At 36.3% G+C, this 25606-nt stretch overlaps 1 protein-coding gene across 5 annotated transcripts in view; it reads right to left on the bottom strand.

The window, feature by feature from the left end:
- Positions 1 to 25606, bottom strand: part of plx (PTB_TBC1D1_like and TBC domain-containing protein plx) — a 182008-nt gene that overhangs the window by 15448 nt on the left and 140954 nt on the right. For all 5 annotated transcript variants that reach the window (XM_083120929.1, XM_083120930.1, XM_083120932.1 and 2 more), the window contains 5 exons: positions 18533 to 18734; positions 13708 to 13879; positions 9481 to 9722; positions 6919 to 7043; positions 676 to 822 (listed from right to left, as the gene is read on the bottom strand). In XM_083120929.1, the coding sequence (XP_082977055.1) occupies positions 676 to 822; positions 6919 to 7043; positions 9481 to 9722; positions 13708 to 13879; positions 18533 to 18734 (888 nt within the window). The remainder of the gene's footprint in view (positions 1 to 675; positions 823 to 6918; positions 7044 to 9480; positions 9723 to 13707; positions 13880 to 18532; positions 18735 to 25606) is intronic.

Below are 25606 nucleotides of genomic sequence, written 5' to 3'. Positions count from 1 at the left end.
AGATGAGAGTGACGTTAGCTCGAAAGCTTGGTATATTTTCCACAACTCACCAGGTCGATAGCTCGAGAGAATCTATTCAACAATAATTGATATTTTAAAGATTTCCATTAAACTTACAAGAGCCGCGGTAGCTCAGTTGTTAGGGTGTCTGACTACCATGCGAGACACCTGGGTTCGATCCCCGGCAGGGGAGAACAGGAATTTTTTCCACCTGTTTAAGCAGAGCTGGCACCCACCCAGCATCGTATAAAGTGGGTACCTGGAGGAAACTCGGGGGGGGGGGGGGGGTAAAGACAGCCAGGGGGAATGGTGTTGATCACATCACCCCCACCTTCAGCCGTGATCAACGAAGTGTGGGGCACCAACTCCACACCTCCTATACGCATTCATGTCATGGCGTAAAGCACAGGGGAGCACTTTACTTTACTTTTGCATTAACCTTAAACAGGTCTGAGAATAAACAGAGGAGGCATTTATAAACTAAAGAAATAACAAGATAAACAAGCAGCATATGGCATGCTGAACACTGTTTTTTTCACAGTTAATGCCAAGCTTGCAGATGACACGTGTGCACAAATATCCTATCAAATGTTAATGTATTAGAATGGAATTATATTAACCATGATTACCGCTTCAGTAAGTACAAGAAAAACATGGAAATTAAACAAAAACTACCTTTGATCTTTGCATTTTCCTTTTCCATACGTATAAGTAGAATCTGCTGCATGATGGCCTTCTTCCATAGAGCTCTATATTCCTTGCCATTTCTCTTAATTGTTCTGTCTCGTGCTGGCGTACTTAGCAACTGAGAAGTTGTGTTATCTGCAAGATCATTGAGAATAATGTTAACTAACACATAATGGCAATTCTTGCAAATGTTACAGATAAAATAATACACAATATTTAAAAGGAAAAGAAATAGAATTTAGAGATACATAGGAATGTATATTAAAAGCAGGTAAAGAAGTTTTCTTGGTCTGAGTTGTCACTTTTGACTGATCAAGGTGAGAAATATGAAATTATTGAAAGGACACCCATGGACAGGCCTGGACTCCAACCGCGAACCATTGGTAGCAAGCTTGGGCACAAATATGACAAAGAATCGACACAGATGTTGAGTCAAACACAATGACACACATCCATGCCTTATGTTGGATTGAACCTAGAAGTAATAGCCCCTCTGCCACAAAGACTGAGAGAAAATGGAACTCAGTTTCATTTTAAAAAAAAACAATCAATCTGTAATCAAACTAAAAATGTAGAGCACATTGTAAATATGAGAATTTTCTTTTATACAGGGTTTTCGTAAATGATTGTCGGGGTTAAAAACAATCACTGTATTTTACGTAATAAAGGTAGATACATGCAATTTTTTGCAAAATGTTAGAAAACTCACCAAGTTTTTATGACAAAGTCACAAATGTTCCATGTTCTCGCCTCGCGATATCCTGCAGATATCTAAGCGATAGTCCATTTCCTGCCACACTCGGGATAGAATATCACGTGTAACACTGTTGATGGAATTAGTTATGCGTGCTTTCAGTTCCTCAATGGTAGTGGATAATGGGAAACGGTATCTTTTATGTATCCCCAGAGAAAGAAAAATGGCAAGGAGAAAGGTCAGGGGAACGAGGTGGCCATGATGAAAGGTTTTCATCCTCATCACTCCCGTGCCCAATCCAACGTTGCTCAATTTTCTGTTGAGCAATGATCGCACTTCACAGTGGAAGTGAGGTGAGGCTCCATCCAATTGCATGATGAAGGTGTTAGAATCTTATTCCACTTGAGGATAGCCACTCATTCCACATATCCAGGAATGTCAATCCTGTAATCGTTTTCTCCATGAAGAAGAAGAATGGGCCGTGCACCTTTTCTCGTGACACAGCACAAAAAAAATTCACTTTAGGCGAGTCCTGAACCAACTCAACAAACTGATGATGATTTCCCGTTCCCCATATGCGCACATTGTGTGTGTTTACTTTTCCACTTAGGTGGAATGTCGCCTCGTCAGTGGAAACGAAATTCTCGATGAAATTGTCATCGTCAGCCATGAGATTTTGCATATCGCTGACGAAAGTTCCCGTACACGACTGTCGTTACGTGTTGGCTTTTGATGCAGACTTAGGCGGTATGGTTTCATGTTTAGCTGTTTTCGTAGAACACTCCATAATGTTGTCTTCGGAATGTTGAGTTACTTGGATCCAGCAGGAATCGATTTCTACGGGTGCGTAGATAGGTTTCACGAACTCGCTCCACATCATGTTCCGACAATGATGGTCGACCACTGATTTTGCCTTTGCAAATGCAACCTTTTTCTTTGAACTGTGCATGCCACCTTCTAACCGAATTTTCCGACGGTGCATCTTTCCGACATCGAGCACGAAAATGTCGTTGCACAACTGTAACGGACCTCGTTGCATGATATTCAAGGACACAGAATGCCTTCTCACTAGTAATATCCGCCATTTTAGAAAACTGCCGCCTGGCGGCAGAATCGGGAAACAGAGGTCTATGAAACAAATAAGGAACAAAACTTGTTGAGTTTCTTAACAATATCGTGCATTTGTGTTCACCGTGTCACTCACCCAGATCGATTACAACAATGAGGAAACCCCGACAATCATTTACGAAAACCTGGTATATGATATATGTAGTTACTGTTATAATTGCACCTTGGACATGCTTGCCCTTTAAGGGCTTGGGGGTGCAAATTTGTTTTAATTATTTTGAAATGCACTAGAATATCTAAAGAATTCCCCATTGGATTCCTATGTATGCATGGTTCCACATGTGGCAGTTGCAAGCAGCTCTCTAAGCTAGATAAATGCTGTTAAAAATAAAATCAAAAAAATTATGCAGAATGTAACTCACATCACATATCAACATTTTTACTAGAATCAACAAGTTTTAAAATCGCAACACATACCTTGTTTATGTCTTCCGCATTTTCAGACTGACAGATCCTTCTTCAGGGATGGGAGAAAGGTGACGAAAGGGTTAAAACATGGTTAAAATTATTTAAATGGATTAAAAAGTATAAAAAAACGTGTTGTTATGCAGCTGAAGCATAAATCTGAAAATTTGGATGACAAAACAAGGATGTATTGGGATTTTATCTCGTTTTCAATATGCTGACATGTGGCAAGAAATACCACCTTTACCAACACATCTCCTTTAGACTCCCATGTGGTTCTAACAACAATGAAAACATCCCTCCCTTTTATTTCTAACCAGGACATTGTTTTTGGAGGTTATTTTCTGGTCTGCCATATTGTTCTTCAACTTTTCATCTTTCCGTTCATGTGCTTCATACAGTTATATTAAGTAACATGTTACAAGTTTACTTTAAAAAAGTACTGTTACAATTTCTTGAGTTTGTTTGTAAGTCCACTTTATGCACAGAAAGGCTTATCGAGACTGCACCTACAGTTAAAGTGGGATCTGATCAACTATGTGCCTCCACCAGGTATTGAACGTGGGAAACCTTTACTTTAAGGCAATGCTATTACCACTATGCCATCTGGGAGACCCTCATGTTACAATTCCCTCTTGCTGGCTCCTCATGCTCCGTGAAGCAACCTTACTCCTTTAACCTTAATAACAACAAAATATGTTTCTAGAACAAGCTAGATAAATACTATAAAACAATGGCTTGTGAATTATATAACATTTAAATTTCCTCTTATGTGACTGCTAAAGTGAGCTTGGTAGCCGAGTGGTCAACTTTCGATCTTGCCACCGAAGTTCCTACTATCCATGACAAAAATATTGAGCCCTCTGTTTACGTGCTTGTAAAATTGTACTCTGTGAGAGGAAAGAAGTCAAATATTCTCATTGGAAAGCCAGATGTGTCTGCTTTTAGACAAAAGCAAGACAAATTGATTTTAGCTCTGTCTGTTCTCTATTCAAACAAAAATGTTCATAAAAGTGTAGTTTTTCGTGAGTTTTTTATGTAAGTCGAATTCAATTGTGTGTAGCTTCTTGTAAACCAGTCGTAAAAATATGACATTTCTTGTGAATGAAGCTTGTTTATGTGGAAATATCTCAGCCATATATAATGTTGCTATCATTTGTGGAACAGCCACAATTAATGTTTAATAACAGTGTTGCAATCTCGGTAACGGTCAACCCAATGGCGATGCAAAGCATATCCAAATGATGAGCATGGAATAAAAATTAAATTTCCATGCCTTATCTTTTCATATTCTGCAAATTGAAAACGAAAGACAGAATTGCTTTTCTTGGCAACCGGCTTGCGTGTTTTCCTTCTCGTTGCTACGACGAAGCACGCTTTGTTGCCACACGCTGCCGGCAGCCCTTTAAACTCTGTGTTCAGCCAGCATCTTTGACAAGGAAAGTAAGCCAAAAGTTTTGGTTACAAAGCAAATTGTTGTGCACATGGAAGCATTGTTCAGATACTGTAATTGACAAATGCAAATTTTCTTTTATCACTCTTGTGTTCCTACCATGAATTATTGCCTGAACTCGCACACAAACATAAGACCCCTTACATGCACTTTTTCTTTCCTGTTATCCTTTGTTCTGAAGTTGCTATACATCACAGGCACGTTATTTTTTTTATACAGAGGAGACTGCGAAGCCAGAAATCAGGGGTTCGAATATTTGTTAAGATCTTTTATTGCCTTCATTAAATAGTGCTCTTCGTTGCACTTTGTTGAAATGATACAGATACGGAGAAAATGACATTTGTATAAAGTTTGGAAAAAAACTAGAAAATGTAACAAAAACTAAAGTATACAAAGAAAATGTCTTTCATTCATAATCTGACAAATTGTTTATTCATTACTTAACACTGCTACAATGCTTTGGATCGGACCAACGAAACTCACTTCCAATATTTCCACAGGCAGTGTAGCAAGGTGGCAACGATGTGCAAGTCACCTGCAGCCCATGGAGTCTGAGATTGGCCGCATCTCGCCATACGTCATCCGCACGTTTTCCATATTAGGAGTAGTCAATAATAATTTATATCTGTGGTCACACTTGAGATACACACATGAAACTTCTGGATTTGGATCAAATGTATTATATGAACGTTCTTTTTTACAATTTCATTGAATTTGCAATTATGCATTTCAAGGTTGCACGTTTGTCTAAAATTTCGATTTTTGAAGAATCTAGTGAAGATCTTCATTTGACTTTTTCCACAGAGGTGCCAAAATAATCAATCTTTAAGTACAAAAAATCTCAATTTCATATCAATAGTTTATTATGAACTGTATGATGTTAAGTTCCCCGTTCTTGCAAAATGGAAGAAAAAACTACACTTTTTAGTAAATTTTTCATTATAATAAGAATTAGCAATGAAGAATAATTTTCAGATGACGCTTATTAAAAAATAGACATTTGAAGCTTTCCAATGAGGTATATTTGACTATTTTCCACCCACGTAATACAATTTTACAATCACGTAAACAGAGGGCTCAATATTTTTGTCCCGGATAGTAGGTTTGAGTTGTTCTTTGCAAGTGCCCTTTCATCAATTTCATCTAAATCACCACTCATCTTCATTGCAACTAGCCAAAAGTGGCAGAAAACCTCTGTGAAATAACCACCAAATACAAACATGTGACTGCTAAAAAAATATTACTTTACCCAAGCAAGTGGGGTCATCATCAGAACTAACGAATGGGAAGAACAGCCGAAAATTCTGCTCCCCATTAAATTGGTACAGGCATATATAGTGACTGAATGCCATGGGCACTGAACTCCTGCCCCAACGTTTCACAACAAGTACTCAAAGCTACCTGGTAGAAAGTGAGCACAGTTAACCTAGATAATGAATGCCACACATAAACTGTGATAAAGCAACCTGAAACAGCAGGATAATTACAGTATGGATAAGCTACTGATAGTTTGGAGTCAATGACCTGGATGTAGGTTAACCATCAATTGTTTATGTGTAGCTTTCCTCATTTGCACACAAAAGAGGGCAAGAGTTTTCAGACTGGACTCCCAATAATAACAATAATATTAATACAGAGTGGCCACTCTAGGTCCATGATAAAATTCAAGTATAATTCCTGTTTTTCAAGGTGAACTTGCCAAAAATTTAAGAGTACGAGGAGATGATTTCTCCACTTCAATCTTACATATTACCGCCTCTCACCTCCCACACAGATACACACATGTATATTAACAATATAAAGGGACTGTGCAATTCCAATGTATCAAAAAATTCCAACTAAATTCAATTAAACGGTATATATATATTTAAAATATTTAATTTAAGGTGCAGAGTTTGCATTTGCCATTTTATATACACAGACTTGAAATACATCTACAAACACAAGTCGCAAATGTTACGGGATATGATAATCTATTAAAATTGTTAATTGTATAAGAATTTCAAACTGAAATTTAACTAATCAACTTCACAATATCTTATCTTGCAATAATTTTCAGTCTCTCAGATAGATTGTTCTGCAAAGGACACCAACAAAGTAAACAGATTGAGAGAATTCAGTTTTATTTTCCATGCAGCTTTCTTTTTCTTCCTCGATAAAAATAAAATGGGATTTTGATTAATAAGAGTTGCAATTTTTCACATTTACGGAGAAAAATCATGCAGAATTCCCCGAGCCAATAATTCACACATAATTCTCGGAATTCCTGGTGAGGAGGAACCCTGTAATACCACATTTCCATGGCCTTTTCACTCTTGATTTCTCAGACTTTTTTTCAGTCACAGGAACACTGCATCAGTGATATGCTTGGGATTTCATAATGGAGGTAAATGACAGCTTTTCATTTCTTTCTTTAACATGGTCACGTTATTCTTCCTCCACTTTTTCATGTATTCAATGTTCCTCCTATTTAGACATCCATGAAAATAACACCTATTCAGGATATCTCCTGGACATAACGTAGTATGCTAGTGTGTATATATTGCTTTACCTGATGATTTGGCTGGAGTTACAACCCGGTTGAAAATCGCTTGCCTCCATGATCCTGATTTCTTGGCACTCGTTGGTGTTTGCTCATGATCTGGTGACTTTGGCTGATTGCCGACTTTCAAAAATCTGTAATTGCATTATAAAGGAACGTATAGTATCTCATATTGATACAATTAGCGGAAATTTTATTCAATAATAAATTTACATCCAATTAGTCAAAAGCAGGAATATTTTTGCATTTTGGAGTAATGAAAAACAAGTCTTTGGGAATGGGCTTCATACACTGGCCATGCATCATCATCCACTGAAAAGATACTTGACAAGCCCTTGGCTCCAAATGGCTGGCACCATGAATTTTAGTTTAGTTTAGTTTAGATTCAATAAATGAAAAAGACACCCAGTTTCCAACATATGAAATAAAACATGTTATTACAACAGGAATATATTTGGGTCAAGAACAGATGTAGATGACTATAAACTAGTGGCTACAACAATCATAACTAACAATGCAGTAAATTAGAGTCCTTGCAATATTTTATTCAACAAGTACAATTCATTATTTGGCCAGCCTACTGTTAAACACTGTTTTATATTTTGATATAGTTTAGATGAACATATTGTAGTGAGCTAGTCAGGATTTTCCATTGTTTGACCAAAGGGTTCCACTAAACAAAAATGTTTGGGGGCCACTACCTTAAAATACATTTGTCTGCAATCATCTTGTCCTCCAAGAAAAATGAAACAACTTTTTCACAAGAGAGAACAGATGTGATATTGAGAGGATAATAATACAATATTGTTAGTTTACAATAAGGGTAAACAAGCATCAACAAATATTTCTGGTGGATTTTGAAGAATAATTAAAAAATATTAACTTACAGGTGAATTTTATCAGTAAACTGGAATCAGTAAATACCAAAGAATGTTAACAATATGATACTACAATTTAATTCAAAATAATACAGGATTACCCATTTGGGTATGGATAAAATAAAACATTAATAGAAACGTAAATGTGAAAGTAAGAAAATTGGTTGTTGGTGTTTTCGTGCGTGAAACATAAGGAGTTTTGCTGTAGTGTGTTGGCAACAATGAAGTTGACCTGATTTGTTATTGTTAAAATGGCGTTTACGAACCAGTAATGGGCGAAATGTGTCCTTTGGTATGCTAAGTGTGAGTGTTAAACAAGTCCAAAGGGAATTTCGTCGTCAGTATGGTATGGTGCGCGTAAAGTACCAATATACTATTCCATATTGTTGTGGTATCGAACATTTGAAGAAACCGGTTCAGTGCTTAAAAATCATGCAGGTGGTCACAGTCGTAATCTCGATAGAGAAAGAGCTGTTAGTGAAGCCATGACAAGGAGTCCGAGGAAAAGCTTAAGACGACTGTCTGCAGAGATGAATGTACCGTATACATCTTGCCACCGTATTGTTCGTAAGTACCTACATCTTTATCCATATCGCATCCAACGCCTACATGCCTTACGCAATAGGGATCATGATGCCCGCTTCAATTTTGCAACCTTTATCGGCCAAAAGATGGCTACTTGAACGACTGGCTCTTCACAGATGAAGCAACTTTTCACGTCAGCGGCAGAGTAAATAAACACAACTGCATTATTTGGGCCAAGGAAAATCCCCATGTCTCCTACAAGCTGGAAAGGGCAAGTCCAAAAGTTAACGTGTGGTGAGCAGTGAGTCGCAATGAAGTGTATGGACCATTTTACTTTTCTGAGAACACAATACGTCATATTACTTACTTAGACATGTTGCAGTTGTTTCTACTGCCCGAACTCCAACAAGACAACAATTTGAACATTGTGTTTCAATTAAATGGTGCACTCCTCACTGGGCACAAGTGATTCACGATTTTCTTGACCAACATTTCAATCGTCGTTGGTGTGGCCATGGGGGACCACTTGCTTGGCCTCCCAACTCCCCAGATTTAACCCCTCCAGACTTCTTCGTCTGGGGTTTCGTTAAAGACACTGTCTATTTACAGAAACCCAAAGATATTGATGATTTGAAACTCAAAATTACACAGGCTTTCGACAGAATCACCCCAGAGATGTTACACCAGACGTGGAATGAATTGAATCAACATTATGAGTTGTGCAGAGTTTGCAATGGAGGCCATGTAGAAAACTGAAAACTGTACCAAACTCCCACCTTTCAGTCATTTGTATACAATATTTCAGGCAATTACATTTGACCAAAAAAATTTCACATCCATTTTATTTTATCCATACCCAAACGGATCACCCAGTACATACATTTAAATTACACATGCAAACCCTGTATATTTATTCATTACATCAAAAATTTTCTTTCCTAGAAACTAAATATTGTCTGCACACAATTTACTTATTTAAGCGCAAATTTGATAACTAATGTGCTGAGTTAAGAAGAAATAGAATAAAATACGATACAATAACACTGTAATAATGGGACAGTGGTTATGACGATTATTTCATATTCAAAAATGATTACTCAACAGAAATTATAACATACAAATTCAAGGTTAATATCTTAAAATGCTGAATTTCACAATCCTTACGTACATGTTCATCATGGGACTGGTTTTCTGCTGCTGAAGTTTCATGGAATTCTGTCTGGCCAGAAACTCTTTCTTCATAGTTTCACCACCTGAAGTCCCCACTGTGGAAGATCTTGGTCTGGGGCTCGATGGTGGATGTTCGGAAGAACTAGGGTTGATCGAAGAATCTGGGCATACTTCTCTAGTTGGGGTTATTGATGGGGAGACTTTGCAGTTTGTGTTCCCTACTGACAAGCTGTCCCTGTCCTGTGGAAATCAAATTACAACTGATTATTAACAGTGATTTAGAACAAAGTACAATTGGAAGCAATATCATGGAAACAATTAAATCACAACTAAAATATTATCACTACATTGTATCTAAAGATATCCATTTAGCGGATCTGGGGACAGAGGTAATTCACTCTAATAAGTTTAAGATTCATTTTTCCGCGCAGTTATTGTTCGCGTGTTCGCCATCGATTTCACCATCTGTCTGTCAGTACATGCCTGATGAAGCTACCCGACAGGTGATGAAATCGATTTCATACAATAACTGCATGGAAAAATGCACCATAAACTTATTACAGTGAATTATCACTACATTATACAGGGTGACTGGTAATTAGATGTATTCCCTGAAAGGGGTTAAAGTAGAGACAATTTGCAATAAATTTGACCATATGCTACCCCGTCCGAAAATTAGTAGTTTTCGAGATAATCGAATTTCTATTGTTTTTTTTAAAAAATGACAATTTTTCACATAAAAAAAGATGAATTGAGAAAAAACTACTCATTGTATGGAACTTATTTCAGCATTTTCTGATAGCTAACAAATAAGTGGTTCATTGAAAAAAAGTTTTCCCCAAATAACAATCACATGTAAGTAACGGTTGGGTCTAAACGTACAAGTGATGACAAAAAAAAATGCACTCTTAGTTTACTTGGCAACATATTAATAACAAAAATGGTATGACACGAAGCGTACAAATTACTTAAATTACTTCTCTCTCCCTGAGCTCTTCTTGCGAGTTTACCGGTGTCTTGTCATGTGGCTCCAAATGTAGAAGTCACAAAGCGTCAAATCGGAGGATCAAGCCGGCCAGGGAATCGGGCAGCCTCAGTCAATCCATTTCTTTGGGTAATTTTCATCCAGCCAGTGTCACACTCCCAGGCAGAAGTATGGATGGGCGTCATCAACAATCATTTGATCGAGCTATTTTTCCTGTCCCAAATCTAAAATGGCATCATTTATGAACATTTTTTGAGGAACAGGATGGCAATGTTGTTGGAGGATGTGTCTCTAGCTACAAGACGTGACATGATTTATCAGCATGATGACTGCCCAGCTCGATCCCCTGATCGATTTGACGCTTTACGACTTCTACATTTGGAGCCACATGACAAGACACTGGTAAACTCGCAAGAAGAGCTCAGGGAGAGGATCTTAACAGCTGGTCAGCACATCAAGGTCACCATCACATCACGAGTTAAGAGAACAAATGTCCGTAAAAACCTGTGTGCCTGCATTCGAATGGAGGTGTCCACTTTGAGCAAGACGTGTAATATTCTTTAATTGTATTGTTCATTGATTCCATTCACATGAAGATGAATGAAGTATTATTTCTTGTACACAAATGTGAATGTTAGAAACATTTGTACCTTGTTGGATAGCACATGACACAAGGAAGTAATTTAAGTAATTTGTACGCTTCGTGTCATACCATTTTTGTTATTAATACGTTGCCAAGTAAACTAAGAGTGCATTTTTTTATCACCACTTGTACGTTTAGACCCACCCGTTACATGTGATTCTTATTTGGGAAAAACTTTTTTTTTTCAACGAACCACTTATTTGTTAGCTATCAGAAAATGCTGAAATAAGTTCCATACAATGAGCAGTTTTTTCTCAATTCATCTTTTTTTATGTGGAAAATTGTCATTTTTTAAAAAACAATAGAAATTCGATTATCTCGAAAACTACTAATTTTCGGACGGGGTATCATATGGTCAAATTTATTGCAAATTGTCTCTACTTTAACCCCTTTCAGGGAATACATCTAATTACCAGTCACCCTGTATACACAGCAAAGTTTTTTATATTTATAGCCTAAGCATGATTAAAATTCACCTTTTTATATAAATAATACATGTTATTTTTTTTTAAAAAAAAAGGTTTTTACTTGTTATTGGTTTCAGCAAATCACTGCCATAATTCACAAAAGGCTATTCATTTTGGACCCAATCAATTGATCCTGGAACTTTTCTAACGGTGGAAGCGGCCCCGGCGCCTACCCAGCGTCAAATAACATGGGTACCTGGGGGAAACCCTGGGGGGTAAAGGTGGTCAGGGGCGTGATGCTGATCACATCACCCCCACTCACGACCGGATCAAGAAAGTGTGGGGTGTTACCCCCACACCCCCTATACGCCTTCATGGCGTGGTGCTAAGCACAGGGGAACACTTTACCTTTTTTACCTTTACCTTTTTATCAATTGATTACAAACTGTAGAATACACAATATATAGATTGTAATCAAGAGATTAGTGAGAAAAAAAATCTGGCAATTGTGTCAGCAAGTTACTGAAATCAATAGGCGATATATTTTTTTCACAAGTATTGCAGAATTATTATTTAGGTTAAAAACAAAATTGTATATGACCTATAATAATATAATAATTTTGGAGTTTACACTAACAACTACCTGATCCTTAGTGTTCCATAGACTTACTGATGTAAATTTTGTTCTTTAATTGTTTAACAATATCTGGATGGGTCTATGTATCAAATAAATAAGTGATATATAAGTTACTAGATAAGATAATCTTATGTGTGGTCTACTAAACACTACTGTCTTCATTCCTATATCTGTAAAACAATTAGTGTTTCTCTTATTATTGTTATTATTATTACACTCGTAACCATTCAATCACTGATGTAAAATATTTGTTTTGTTGAGGTGAGGGTGCTTATAAAATAAATTCAGCAACAGTGAGAGATGTTACTAGTGACGTCACTGTAGGGTGCCGATCGGTGGATGAGTTGAGGTACATGTGCAGGAAAAATACGGCCCTTGTCTACCGCCTTGACTTCAATCCTCAGTTTTCAGTTAAGTATTTAAAATATTGGTTTGATCTTTATTTTGTGAGCATAACGTTTGATAGGTTGTGAATTGATTGGTTGATCATTCCAAAGAAAGTTAATTTAGTTGAATTTTCATATTGCCACTTTCATCAAGAAAGGAACTTCTCTCTCTCGTGTGCGCTCTCCCACTGAATGTATATTCATGTAAACTAGGATCTTAAGTAAATATTGAACCCAAACCATGTAATTAAGCAACTTATCTGACTGAATAAATGTACTTTTGAGTGAATTATGTTGTCCTATTTTGAATACTGAAAATTAGGTTACTGTTCGACAGAGCTTTAAGGACCTCTTATGGGCCCAGATTCTGGTAGGAGTTCAGCCCTGAAAGGCGGTTGCACACTTTAATTTCTTTGGGGATGGTATTGATAATCTCAGGTTCAAACTTGCTGTGCAAATACATGCAGATTTCTGAATCAAAAACTTGCAGTGATCAAGAGAGATATCTATTAGATGATGAAATTTGTTTTGATTTCCTGCAATTGGTTAGTGTCGAGTGAATACAGGGGGTGTTGGTAATATGCCCGTAATATAGCAGAACAGGTTTTCTCCTCTTTTCATATATGCTTTCATTTATTTATTTATTCTTTTCTTACTTTGCTCCTCTGTCACTTTTGCCTAATCATGAAGATGAGAATGAACTGTAGTATGATGTAATTGGTGAAAGGACAATCACAAACACACATGAACAGGTCACAATATGAGCCCCACAGAGAAATATACTGACTGTGTCCGGACACCAGAGCCTCGTTAGTCTACAAAATGTAGTCCAGGGTGTACTACATGGAATAGATGTTGATATTTCGATGTCTTCTGAAAGGGTCATCCCTTTATGCCCCTTTTCTAGTTTACATCAAAACTGAAATCTACATTGCTTTATACAAGATCAGTAGATAACAATTGCACATCTATTTTGACTACACTTTATGTAACTTTGATCTAGGCTTATTATGACCATGAAGATGTAGGATTATCAGACAGGGCAAACAATACATATCCAAGATTTTACCCAGGATTCAAACCTACGACCCCTTGTTTCACAGTGCATTAAAGTAACACTAAACAACCACAGAGGCTGGATATAGATAACTACTGCAATGATCTTACCTTACAAAGACCAGCATTAATTGGTAAACTCAGTTCTTTGGTCATTGTTGGAGAAAAGAGATCTTCTCGCGTTGGTCTCCTCTTCAGTAGAGTATCAAATGAGCTTGTTAAAGAACGCTTCGCCTTCATGAAAATCGTACTGCCACCCAGATACTGGTTGAGAAATTCTGACCTGTGAGTGAAAGTAATATATTATATCCTGAACGTACCTTCAGTGGTATCAGATATATATTTCAGAATGCAATTAACTCCAACTACAAGATGTAATTGAGATGTGGGAAGATTAGGTGGGAGGAAAACCCATTCATTTTGTAAAACAAAATTCCCAGGTTTTTCAGATACTCTTAAATAACTTTCGAGGCCATATTATAATGATTTAATCAGTGCTCAAAGTGAGGGGGGGGGGGAAATGCAGAGTGATGGTATCCCCCCCCCAACTAGCAAACTTTTCGCAAAACATCCCCACAGCTAGCTGCAAGGCTCGACCAAACATTGTCCGCAGCTAGCAATTTCCACTTCAAGCACTTGTGTCACCCCAGTCGACTGCAACTTTTTCAAGCGCTAACCATTGCATCTGTGTAAGATTAAGCTGTGTTCAACTCAGTTTTCTTTAAAAGATGTTATATTTCTTTCTTTAAAAATACGTTACTGTTAATATCTCATATGTAAATGGTTTCTAAACTGAATTCTTACTGAAAAATAATTTAAAAGATTTAGGTATTTTGTTAAAATACAAGAAAATTGTAAAACACTGAAAAAGTTCTGTAACTATGAATGTATAAATAACTATAGGGTTGCCTAAGAGAAATGTAAACAAATTTTCTGTATAAAAGGGCAATAGCTTTGAAAGCCTGTGGGACACTCTCCTGGTTGCTGAAAGGCTGGTGATTCAGGGGATCGTTGGGGAAATATCTTGCCGTGCTCTTCGGGTCAGCTTTGTGGTACTTGTATTCCAAGGTGGATATTTCTAAACCCAACTCTGAAAAGGTGTTCTTCTGCATCACCAAAAGACCAGGGTTTTAACTTACTTACTCGGATCCTCTTCTACCCAAAGGTGTCGAGGTTTTGCAGAGAGCTCTCCATTGGTTACGATCCTCTGCTATCTTCCTTGCTTCATCCCATTTAATGCCTATTCTGTTCAGGGTCTGCTGAATGTCCTTGTTCCATGTTTGACGTGGTCTTCCTTGGGGCCTCTTTCTTCCTATTCCTCTTGATCTTGCCTCCCATATTTCCTTTGGTATTCTTCCATCCTTTATTCTATTAACATGGCCAAACCATCACAAATGTGCCTCGATGACATTTTGTTCCACTGGTTTTGAATTTAGCGTTATCTGATAGTTTTCATTCCTAATTCTATCTCTTCTTGTTTTTCCAACCACTCTGCGGTATAACTAATAGGTTTCGGCCTACAAGTTATATCGGGCGAATTGTCTGTTTAAAAAAGTTCATGTATATCTTCGGAAGCTTCAGATACTAATACTCTTTTATTCCAAATCAATAAAGGTATAAACTAAGCAAATCCTACACCACAGACCAGGCAGGGGCTTCGTCCTACTAACCCTCTGATGCCCTTGAGAAGACCAACAAAGGGTTGTATGTGGACTAATCTAAAGCCCTAAAGGCAGAAGGTGCGTGTCACACTGGATTTACTACACTAATTAATAAGTGTTACCATTTCAGCTATGAATATAATCAAATAAAAAAAGATTATTCAACTTTGATGAAAATAAATAATAAAATAAATTTTTTGTACGATGGGAAGTAAAGGTGAAATGTGTTTCCAGTTTGCAATCCTGGCAAGAAGAAAAATCATTTACTTCCCGGATTTTAGCAGTTTTTACACAATTCCCTGACATCTCCGACCTTTTCACACCTAAGCCAGTGACTTTTGAATTTTCCAGAATTTCTATGTCAGTTGGAACACTGTAAGAGTAAATAATGATCAGCTCCTTCCAACACCTCAAAAGGCGATTCACCCTTGAGCTCTAAAATTAAGCAATCATCCCTCTGGGATGTCTAAACTGTCAAATAAGGTCTCTGCCTCAAGCCATCAGTGCCATAAGAATAAGTGACAATTGCACCCCACTGAGATTTACACCTAATATCTGTCGACTACAAGAATGACATCAATATAAACAAATACATGTGGCTTGTGAGAAATCCTATTGGCTGTTCCAATGGCAGTTGCACAGAAAGCTTGCAGGTAGAAATACAGTGAGTGATAAAGCCATACCACTCAACACAGCTGATATATTTAAGTTGTGGGATCTTATATTATGATCTGTACAGCTATGACCAATACATTATTCATGTGCAAAATAATATCAGAACTAACACATAGGAGTCAGTGTTGCCAACTTAGCTCTCTTAGAGCCAGATCTGGCTCTTTCGTGCACTCGTTTGGCTGTGAATTGGGGCACCTGCACCCGTGCCTCACTATGATACCATCACTGGTTCCGCTCCACATAGACCAACTTTTGCCATGATTATACATTTTGCACTTGACGTGATATTGTTATATTGGCTGGGTCACCCCACCCCCTCTTATATCCCCAGCTACTTTTTTTATAGTGCCGTATTGACGCGAAATTGGCATAATATTGTTATCAGGGAATCCTTTATTTTCGATTTCATACGAGTACGAGATGGGTATCTTTTCATTGCAAGATAAAATATTTAAAATTCTACCCCTTGGTGCAAGATAATGGTAACCCAAAGTTTGACCAAAATTGAGTTACGGTTGTTTCACGAGTCTACATAAGCTCATCTTCCCTCCTATTTTGTCAGAGTTCGCATGTGATACTTCCATGTATGTTTTCTTGTGTGAGCAAAATTATACCATCAACACACATTCGTAGCAATATAATGGTAACCCACAAGGCAAGATGGCTGCCATGCTGGGGAAGTGTGCACGTCCATCGGAGCAATTGGAAAGTGAACTTGTCGGAGATATAAGTGATTTTGAAGTAGTGATTCATCGTACAAGTCATCAAGCAGTGGAAGTTCCTCAGATAGTTATGAAAGCATAAGTATTTGTTTCTTTCATTTTCATTCATTGTGTTGCCTAAAATTATGTTTCACCGGGAAAAAAAAGCGTTGTGTTGAATACCATTATCTTGCTCCTAAATTCTCTGAAAAATGTTTTGGTGTTGCCATTAGAGACTGTTCCCATGAGTTCAGATGTTAAAGTTACTGCTAGATCAGATCTCAAGTTTACTTTTCAAGTGAAATCACCTAGAAGAAGGAAATGGAAATGGGCGTGGTACCAACAGAAGAACTTGCAAAAGAGTGGGCATGAATACATATCAACTGCAAAGAAAAAGTTGAAAGCAGCTGCTTCTGGTAAAGATTGTATGTGCCCTAAGCATTGTTTCAAAGAACTGCCTGCTAATCAAAGAGAAAAGCTGTTTATGGAGGTCTGGAAACTTGGTAATTGTGACCTCCAAAATTCATATCTTTGCTCCTGCGTGAGACTGATTTACACTAATTCCTTAAATTGTAACATAAAGCATTTGTGTTATATTCAGCACTTTTTGAAAAGAAAACTACATCTTTAATTTGTGTGTACTAAATTTCACCTTATAATGCATAATTATTCTATTAATATTTGCAAGAAACAATGGTAAACAACAGTTGGGTGCAATACAATGGTAAGACACATCAATTTTTTCCCACAACTTGCCTCCAAAATTATTTTATTGTGGAAATATTTTGTTGCCGCAATACACAGATTATGTGTTATGTGATCATTGAAAGTCTCGTTTATATCCAAATAGTAGTTTCAAGACATTGAAAACATATCTGTGAAATTAATAAATTTCCAAAATATTCAATTGCCTTTTTCTCAAAAGTACCTTCCTGTGGATTGCCATTTTCTTGCCCCAAGGGTCAGAATTATCTCCTCACAATTAACTCAAGCAAATTATATATAAGTTTAAAGGTAAGGAAAAGCAAAATAGGTTTCATAATTTGGATATTGTTCATGTATTCAAGAAACATGTTTTTTCTTATTTCTTGTAGTTTCTGAAATATTGATATTGTACTAAATATTGAAGTGTGGCCACGGTGGCTCAGTTGGTATCGCATCTGACTACCATGCTAAAGGTCCCAGGTTTGATCCCTGGCTGGTTTAAGTCTGGGAACTTATCTAATGTTGGAAGCAGCCCCGGTGCCCACCCAGCATCGAATGACATGGGTACATTGGGATCCACTAGTATTGCTCGGCAAATTGTCCATGATTACTTTCATTAATTTTTCTCTTACATTCTATGTGTTTTTAAGGGATTTATTTTTATGTATGCTGGTGCAGAAGTTGTCAACAGCTTGTTTTGAGTTTTCTTTTAATTCTTGAAGCTCTCATTAGGTCAAATAAAGTGCACGAACATGGTGATGGACAATTTGCATGGTAATACTCATGGATCCCACTGTACCTGGGGGAAACTCTGGGGGGTAAAGGCAGTCAGGGGCATGATGCTGATCACATCACCCCCACTCACGACTGGATCAAGAAAGTGTGGGGCATTACCCCCACACCCCCTATACGCCTTCATGGCGTGGTGCTAAGCACAGGGGAGTACTTTATCTTTACCTTTTACTAAATATTGAAAGACACATAATAATTATTGTAGATGTAACAATATCTTAACTTTAGGCACACACACAGGAGATGCATTACGTAGAAAAAAATTTAGCAAAAAGAAAAATGCAGGCTTGACCAGGACTCAAGCTTATAGAGAAATGACACAGTATAACAGAGACCAAGGTTAGACATAACACTCACAATTCAGGAATCACCCTAATCTTTCAGCAAAGCTATTTAAATCACCTGTTTTCCGCAGTGTCATGGACATGTCTTGCTTGCTTGCTTTCACAATGTGCCCGAAGTAGCATCATGAGGAACTCATTCTGTTCTCGCACATTATTGGTTTCTGCACCTCGGAATTTGGTCATTATTACAGTCTGTTCTTCCTCGGGTAGCAGTTCCACTCTGCGAATTATTGCTGCCTGTGTTTTGTTGTCTGTTAAGCCTGTCGAAGAATATCAAGAGTGAAAATTAATTTATAAGTCACTGAAAAGAACGTGAGAAACAAACTGCTCACATCTTTCCCTGATCACCAATAAATCTTTCATGCATAAAAGAATGATGAAATGCCAACCATGTTTGTCTTTTTGGTTTCTATACAGGAGATTTTGGGGGAAAGTTACCATGCTTAATGGTTACCACACTCAATTAAAAAGAAATAGATATACGAGACGTCATAAAGTTTAGCATAGTATCATATAGAAATCACCAAATGTTGTTTCAAAGTGTACAGGCATGGGCATCCTATGTCTGTAATAAATATCATTTTTGTATTTGTCTCAGTTTAGGTCACTTTTCTGCTACGTTTGGCTAATTGCAATGAAGAAGATGAATGATGATTAGATCAAAATAATGAAGCGACACTCACAATGACTAGGACCCAGGACCTTTGCTGGCGAGATGATGAATTGATAACACAATGTGTTCAGTCATCATGGTAGGACCTAATGAATATCTTTCAAAACAAATTTCATTATCAGTAATTTAAGTTTTGTTTCATATCACCCTGCTCCATGCACATATTAACACTGCCACTATTTTCATAAATTATATTTGAAAACATCAAATGAAATTGTTCAAGAGTGACTGCCCTGAACACTTTGAATATTGTAAAAATGAATACAAGTATTGACAAAAGAAATCTACGGTGGCACTGCCAAGTGATAGAAATTGCAAGCTTCCAAACAGTGATAACTGTTTCTAAACATGCATGGAAGTTTACGGACAAACAGTGACCATGTCGTAAAGAAAACCAGTTTCACGAGACGTTGCTCTATTTTATAGTCTGGGAGTTAATTAGATCTGAAGATCTTATCAATGCTAAAGAGTGGAAATTATGACGAAATGGATGGGTTTCTGAGTTGTCATCTTCATAGAATGGGCCGATCTATCTGCTTATCAATTTTGATGTACACAAACATGAAGAAACAAGGACTTTAAGTTGAACAAAACCAAATTCAAGGAAATACTGTTTGGTTTATGGGTGTATTTCATATAAAACTGCAAACATATATTGCAAAATTCCCCAGCAGACAAGAAGTTAATATATCGGCAGCAGAACTGTCAATTGACAAGGAAGTAACAAAGCATATGCTGGTGTGTAGTTTACATTTTTATGAAAAGTTTTTTTCCCACAACGTCAGTACTTGTTTATTTGTATGTCGTAGATGTAATATTTATAAACAATACTTTTTTATTATGTTAGTGTATTCTTTATTACTTAGATACTGGATCGAAATTCGCCGGAATTTAATCAAGGTGGTACGATAATGACATAAATGCATACATTACTATCGAAGGAAGGAAGGAAGAAAGTTAGATCCCCTATCAAGGACTAAATACCAGGAAGTTCACTCTTCAATGTGTAGTTTTTCTTTCTGGTTCATTGTCAATTTGTGCGTGATTCAACTTAGAAGCACAACGTAAATGGTAGCATTTAAAACATATGTTCTGACTTCAGTGCCGGTTTTCATTAATTCCTTGCTCCTATCTATTTTTTTTATGCAATTGTTCACCAAAATATTACAGCAGCTATATTACAATAATAGCGGAAGCCAGGTATTTATGAATAACTTTTCCATAAGCCTTGGACTGATAACATAAAGGAATGCATTATTGTGAGGAGGTCGTTTCCCGTACATGACAAAATCTCTCCATTGCCTGTGGTTAATATTCAGTTTATACCTCTTGTGCTTTGCACGAAACCCTCCCTGTTGAGCCTCGCATCTTGAATAGGCCGCTGTTCGCCAGGAAACGCCAGCGTTAGCAAAGAACACTTATTACCTTTTGGACGCCATATTGGAAACAAATGAACAATGACCACGTAGTTTCCCTCGTCCATAGTTTGGCTTAATAATTGGCATGATGAAGTTAACTAAGAAGTATATAAACACTTTCATAATAGTTTCAAATCCATTACACATTGAAAGGAAAAAAAGAAAAACAACATATCACACCAATTCTAAATGGAATTGTACACAGCTTTTCTACCCCCTAGGTCAATTATGATGATCATGATTGATTATGAATAGCTGAAGGAACAATAAAAATGGGAGCACAATGCCCAATGAGACAAAGTCAGGACATACAGAGTGAAATCATTACCAGTTCACAGCATACTCAACATTTTTTCTAACTTGGAATAAAATTTTATAATCAACCGTGTTACCGAAAGTACAGTAGATGAATTATGTATGAATATATGATCATAAATTAATGTACCACAGAATTTTAGTAGCTCTAAAGATTAACTTTGCATGAGAAAGTTCCTATATTATTCAAATCAAAATATTATTACATATTGGCATTTTATCTGAAGTATGATGATGATTTTGAATTGCCTGATGATATTTGGGATTCATAATTTTTTTTAATAAAAATAATGTGATCAAAATTTTTATCTGAAATAAAAATAAAACAGACTTCTTGTTTTTTCACAGTTATGTTGCTATATTACAACAATGTAACATTGACAACGTCCATTGTATAATGAATTCTCTTTTTATTTAAAAAAAATCTTAATCATTGTTATAACTGTGTCTTTAGTCAAACTAAAAATAAATGTCTGATGAAGGGAGCGTGTGTTCTCCTGAAACATCACAACGAAAAACTGTTTGTATGCTTGTAATAACCGTAGACTACAAGATAAATAACTCTAGAATGCAAGCAATACGTACATTCAAGAAAACCCATGAAGGAATATTTAAAGGATATTTTAATATGTCATTTTTACTTGAAATGTGGGTGAAATTGGCATCTAAGGTAACGGTATGCAAATTGTCCATTGTCTTTCATTTTATTTTGCATCTTATGTTGTTTTAAGGAATGGAATTATGGTGATGTTGAAGCAGATATTGGCACCTGCTTATTGAGGTCTTTATTTCAATTCATGATTCTCACATTGTGGAATCCAGAGAAGGAATATGGTGATGAACAATTCACCCACCATTACTTTTGCCGTTGGCTGTACAGGGTCAACGAATTTAGTAATATGGTGTGTTTTATACAGTGAACATTCATACAATTATTTTTCATTCAATGTACACAGAGTTAGGAGCTTTTTCATCTTCATTAATAAGAATGAAAATTTCGTAGAAAGGTACATTAATTATGTAATTATTTCTTTGTAGTTTATGGTTGCTACATGCATATAAACACAATATTTCATGCAATGTTTCGGGAGAACACACACACCTTCATCAGACATTTACATAACTAACATTAATCAAACTAAGAATAAATGTTTCATGAAGGCAGCATGTGTTCTCCCAAAACGTAGTTTACGGTTCCTACTTTGTAACAAGATAAATAATTCTACAGGTGTCTCATAAGTAATAGCGCAAACTCACAAAGGTGAAAGTACACGATAATAGAAGCAAAAAAGTCTCAGTAAACATGGGTCTGCAAACGAGCAGTTTTCGAGATAATCACGAATGTGTGATTACAAGCTGCCACTGACTTCATTGTTTGTAAATGTCATCCTAGTTGGTATAATGCTAATAATCTGTCTGAATGTGTGGTTACAAGCCGTCATTGATTGCATTTTGTAAACACCGAGTGCTTTACTCCTTGCGCGGTCCGAGGTTTGATCTTTGTTTACAAAACAGAACATTCCTGAGAGGTAGCGTTGCAATCAAATGGAACATTTTCGAGAGGTGGTACGGCTTGTACCCACACATTCGCACACATTATTAACATTTTACCAACTAGGACGACGCTTACAAACAATGAAGTCAGTGGCAGCTTGCAATCACACATTCGCGATTATCTCGAAAACGGCTCGTTTGCAGACCCATGTTTAATGAGACTTTATGCTTCTATTATCGTATACTTTCACCTGTGTCAGTTTGCGCTATTACTTTTGAGACACCGTTTATAATGCAAGCAATACATGCATACAAGGTAAAGAAAAAAATCTCTTTATTGCAACATAAATAAATGGAAGAAGGTGTTAGAAAGAGTGGAAAGGGCAAGAGAGAAAGAGGAGAGAAGCATGAAGGAAAAAGAGCGTGAGATAAAGAGTCCAACCACATTCTAGATGAAAGTAAATATGTTTAGCCTTTTACGTGAAAGTACAGTTGACAAGGGAAAGCCACCTGCTAGAATGTTCCAGAACAACTTTCTAATAGTCTGGAGGGGAGTAATGTTTGTGTATATATATATCGTCCTGTTTTTGTATCTTGTTACTTTTGTACTTGGTGCAGAGTCTGAAGAAGACATTGCTAAAAGGTTGAAACGTTACGTTTAGTTTATGTTTTATAATAAAATAAATTACTGCCTTGGTCAACATATTGAGATTTTCTTTATTGCAATGTAAGTTGAATTGTATCTTTTGCAAATCTGGTGTATAAAGAACCTACTGGAATACTATGCGAGGCGAGAGTACAATAACTTAAAAGAACAAACCTAACACTTTATTGCACAGATAAAAAGGAAAAGTACTCAGAATTATACCATGTTAAAGAATGTTACACTTCACCCCTTCCCCTTTTCCCACTGCTAAACCAAAGCCCTGATGCAAACAAAAAAAAAAGTAATAACAAATATTACCATTCATTTTAATGCTATCACAGTACAAGATCCTCCTCTTCCAAACTTTTTCAGGTAAAACCTGCAACACTTGTGCAACAACAACACACGAGAATAAATGTCATATACCTTCAGCAGGTGGTTCCAGTGGCTTAAAACACAGCCAACTTTTAAAATAACTCATAATATTTACTTAATACAACCACTCGCACCATCGCACAACATTTGTAAAGAAATTCTTCTCCTGGTTCACTGGAGAAAATTTTGATATGTACTACTGATAAGATAAAGAAGTTACACCAGAACGAAGGAACATTCTGAAATGTGCCTTGCTTAGATAAGATTAGGATATTTATTGCTTTTATTAACAGAGTTTGATGTATTAGGAACTGTCAAATATCTTCTTTTACACAATAGCATAATGAAAATGGGGTTGTCTTGATAAAATAACCAGTCTACATCATAAATGAAAAATTAAGATTGATGTAAATGATGATAAAAAATACTTGGTACTGTGGAAGGGGGGTGGAGAACTTATTCACTTTATTTATTCATTAGGTAATAAATTCAATGATAACACCATTAAGCCTTGTTTCCATGATAACCGAAAACTCAATATGCTGACCAAGGCAGAATTTATTTTATTTTAAAACATTGCTACAAGGTTGAAACGTAACGTTTAGTTTATGTTTTAAAATAAAATAAATTCTGTCTTGGTCAACATATTGAGTTCTTAATAAAATTCAAGTACTTTACTATCGTCTACATTAACACTAGACTCTATTAGTAAAGCATAATTTGGTTCTATGTACAGCATATTTGCAAAAGATAATTCAACCAATATTATTAGATTGCACATAAGTAGTATTATATATTCTTAAATGTAATCAGTCTTCAATTTTATTAGTATTGTTATTATTATCATATAATGGTATTACAGTTAAGCCACACAATATTTCTTTTTTTAACAATATGAATGCAAAGATTGACTTAATGCCCCATATTGTGCAATAAAACCTTACAAAAAGAAAATACAATATGATAAAGAAACTTACACAGCAGGAAACCGATAACTGCCAGCTCATTGGTCAACTATTGACCTTGCCACAAAGTTTCTGGGTTCAAATCCCAACCTGAGCACGAGTGTTCTTTGTGAGTGCCCCTTCATGAACTTAATCTAATCATTACTCATCCTAGTGATTGCCTATTATTTTTTTTTTTTTTGAAAAAAAAAAAAAAGCTCTTGTAGTCTATGGTTATTATGATTGGGATTCATAATTTTTAAATAAAAACATTTTGATCACATTATTATGATTGGGATTCATAATTTTTACATAAAAAATAATGTGATCAAAATTTTTATCTGAAATAAAAATTAGAATTAGAATTAGAATTTCTTTATTCATGGGCGAAGTTCAGCCTGTGGCTGCTCTACCACTTAACCCGCAAAATCTACTACAATAAAACAGACAAAATACAATTACTACTATAACATACGAATTCCATTACATTTTCACTTCTAAATATTTCAGTAATTAACACACTAAAAAGATAAAAAAAAAAAAAAAAACAATTTCTCTCATTCATACACATCAAAATGTTCATCTTGGGTTCGAATCTGCTCATTTTTGTTTTGATTTGATTTCAACGTAAGCATGCTGAATCTAGTCATGAGTACTGATGATTTGTCCTTGCTCATGTAGAAGTACTTTTGTTACTGCCCTTTTAAAGCTGTTATATGTCGCACACGAGGTAACATCTGGTGGCAGCGCATTCCAACAATATGCAGAAGCAGCTTTGAAGGATGACAGGAATATGGATTTTGAGAATCTGTCCAGATTAAGTTTCTTAGAGTGTCGAGTCGTGTAGTTGTGTATGTCGTGTCTAAATTGGAGTCTGTCGTGTAAGTATGTGGGTGTTTTTGTTTGCAGAATTTTGAATATTGTGCAGGCCAGATGAAGTTTTCTGCGTCGTGTCATATTCAGCCAATTAACGTCATTTAAGTAAGGCAGTATGTGATCCCTTCGTTTCAAGCTAAATGCAAAACGTATACAAGAATTCTGTACTTTTTGTGCAATTTTAGCATTCTTTTTTGTTAAATTAACACCGTAAACGTCACAGTAATCGAAAATTGGAAGAACTAGAGCTTGCATAAGGCGCAATTTAACATCAGTCGAAAGTAAGTGCGATGATTTATAGAGTGATCTAAGTATACCATAAGCTTTTGAACTCTGAGACGTTACGTGGTTTTGCCAGTCAAGTTTCTCATTAAATATCACACCTAAGTTC

Source organism: Lepisma saccharinum, chromosome 4 (assembly GCF_977018435.1).
Source record: "Lepisma saccharinum chromosome 4, izLepSacc3.1, whole genome shotgun sequence".
Taxonomy (NCBI): Eukaryota; Metazoa; Arthropoda; class Insecta; order Zygentoma; family Lepismatidae; genus Lepisma; species Lepisma saccharinum.
This window is presented reverse-complemented; position numbering and strand designations above follow the sequence as displayed.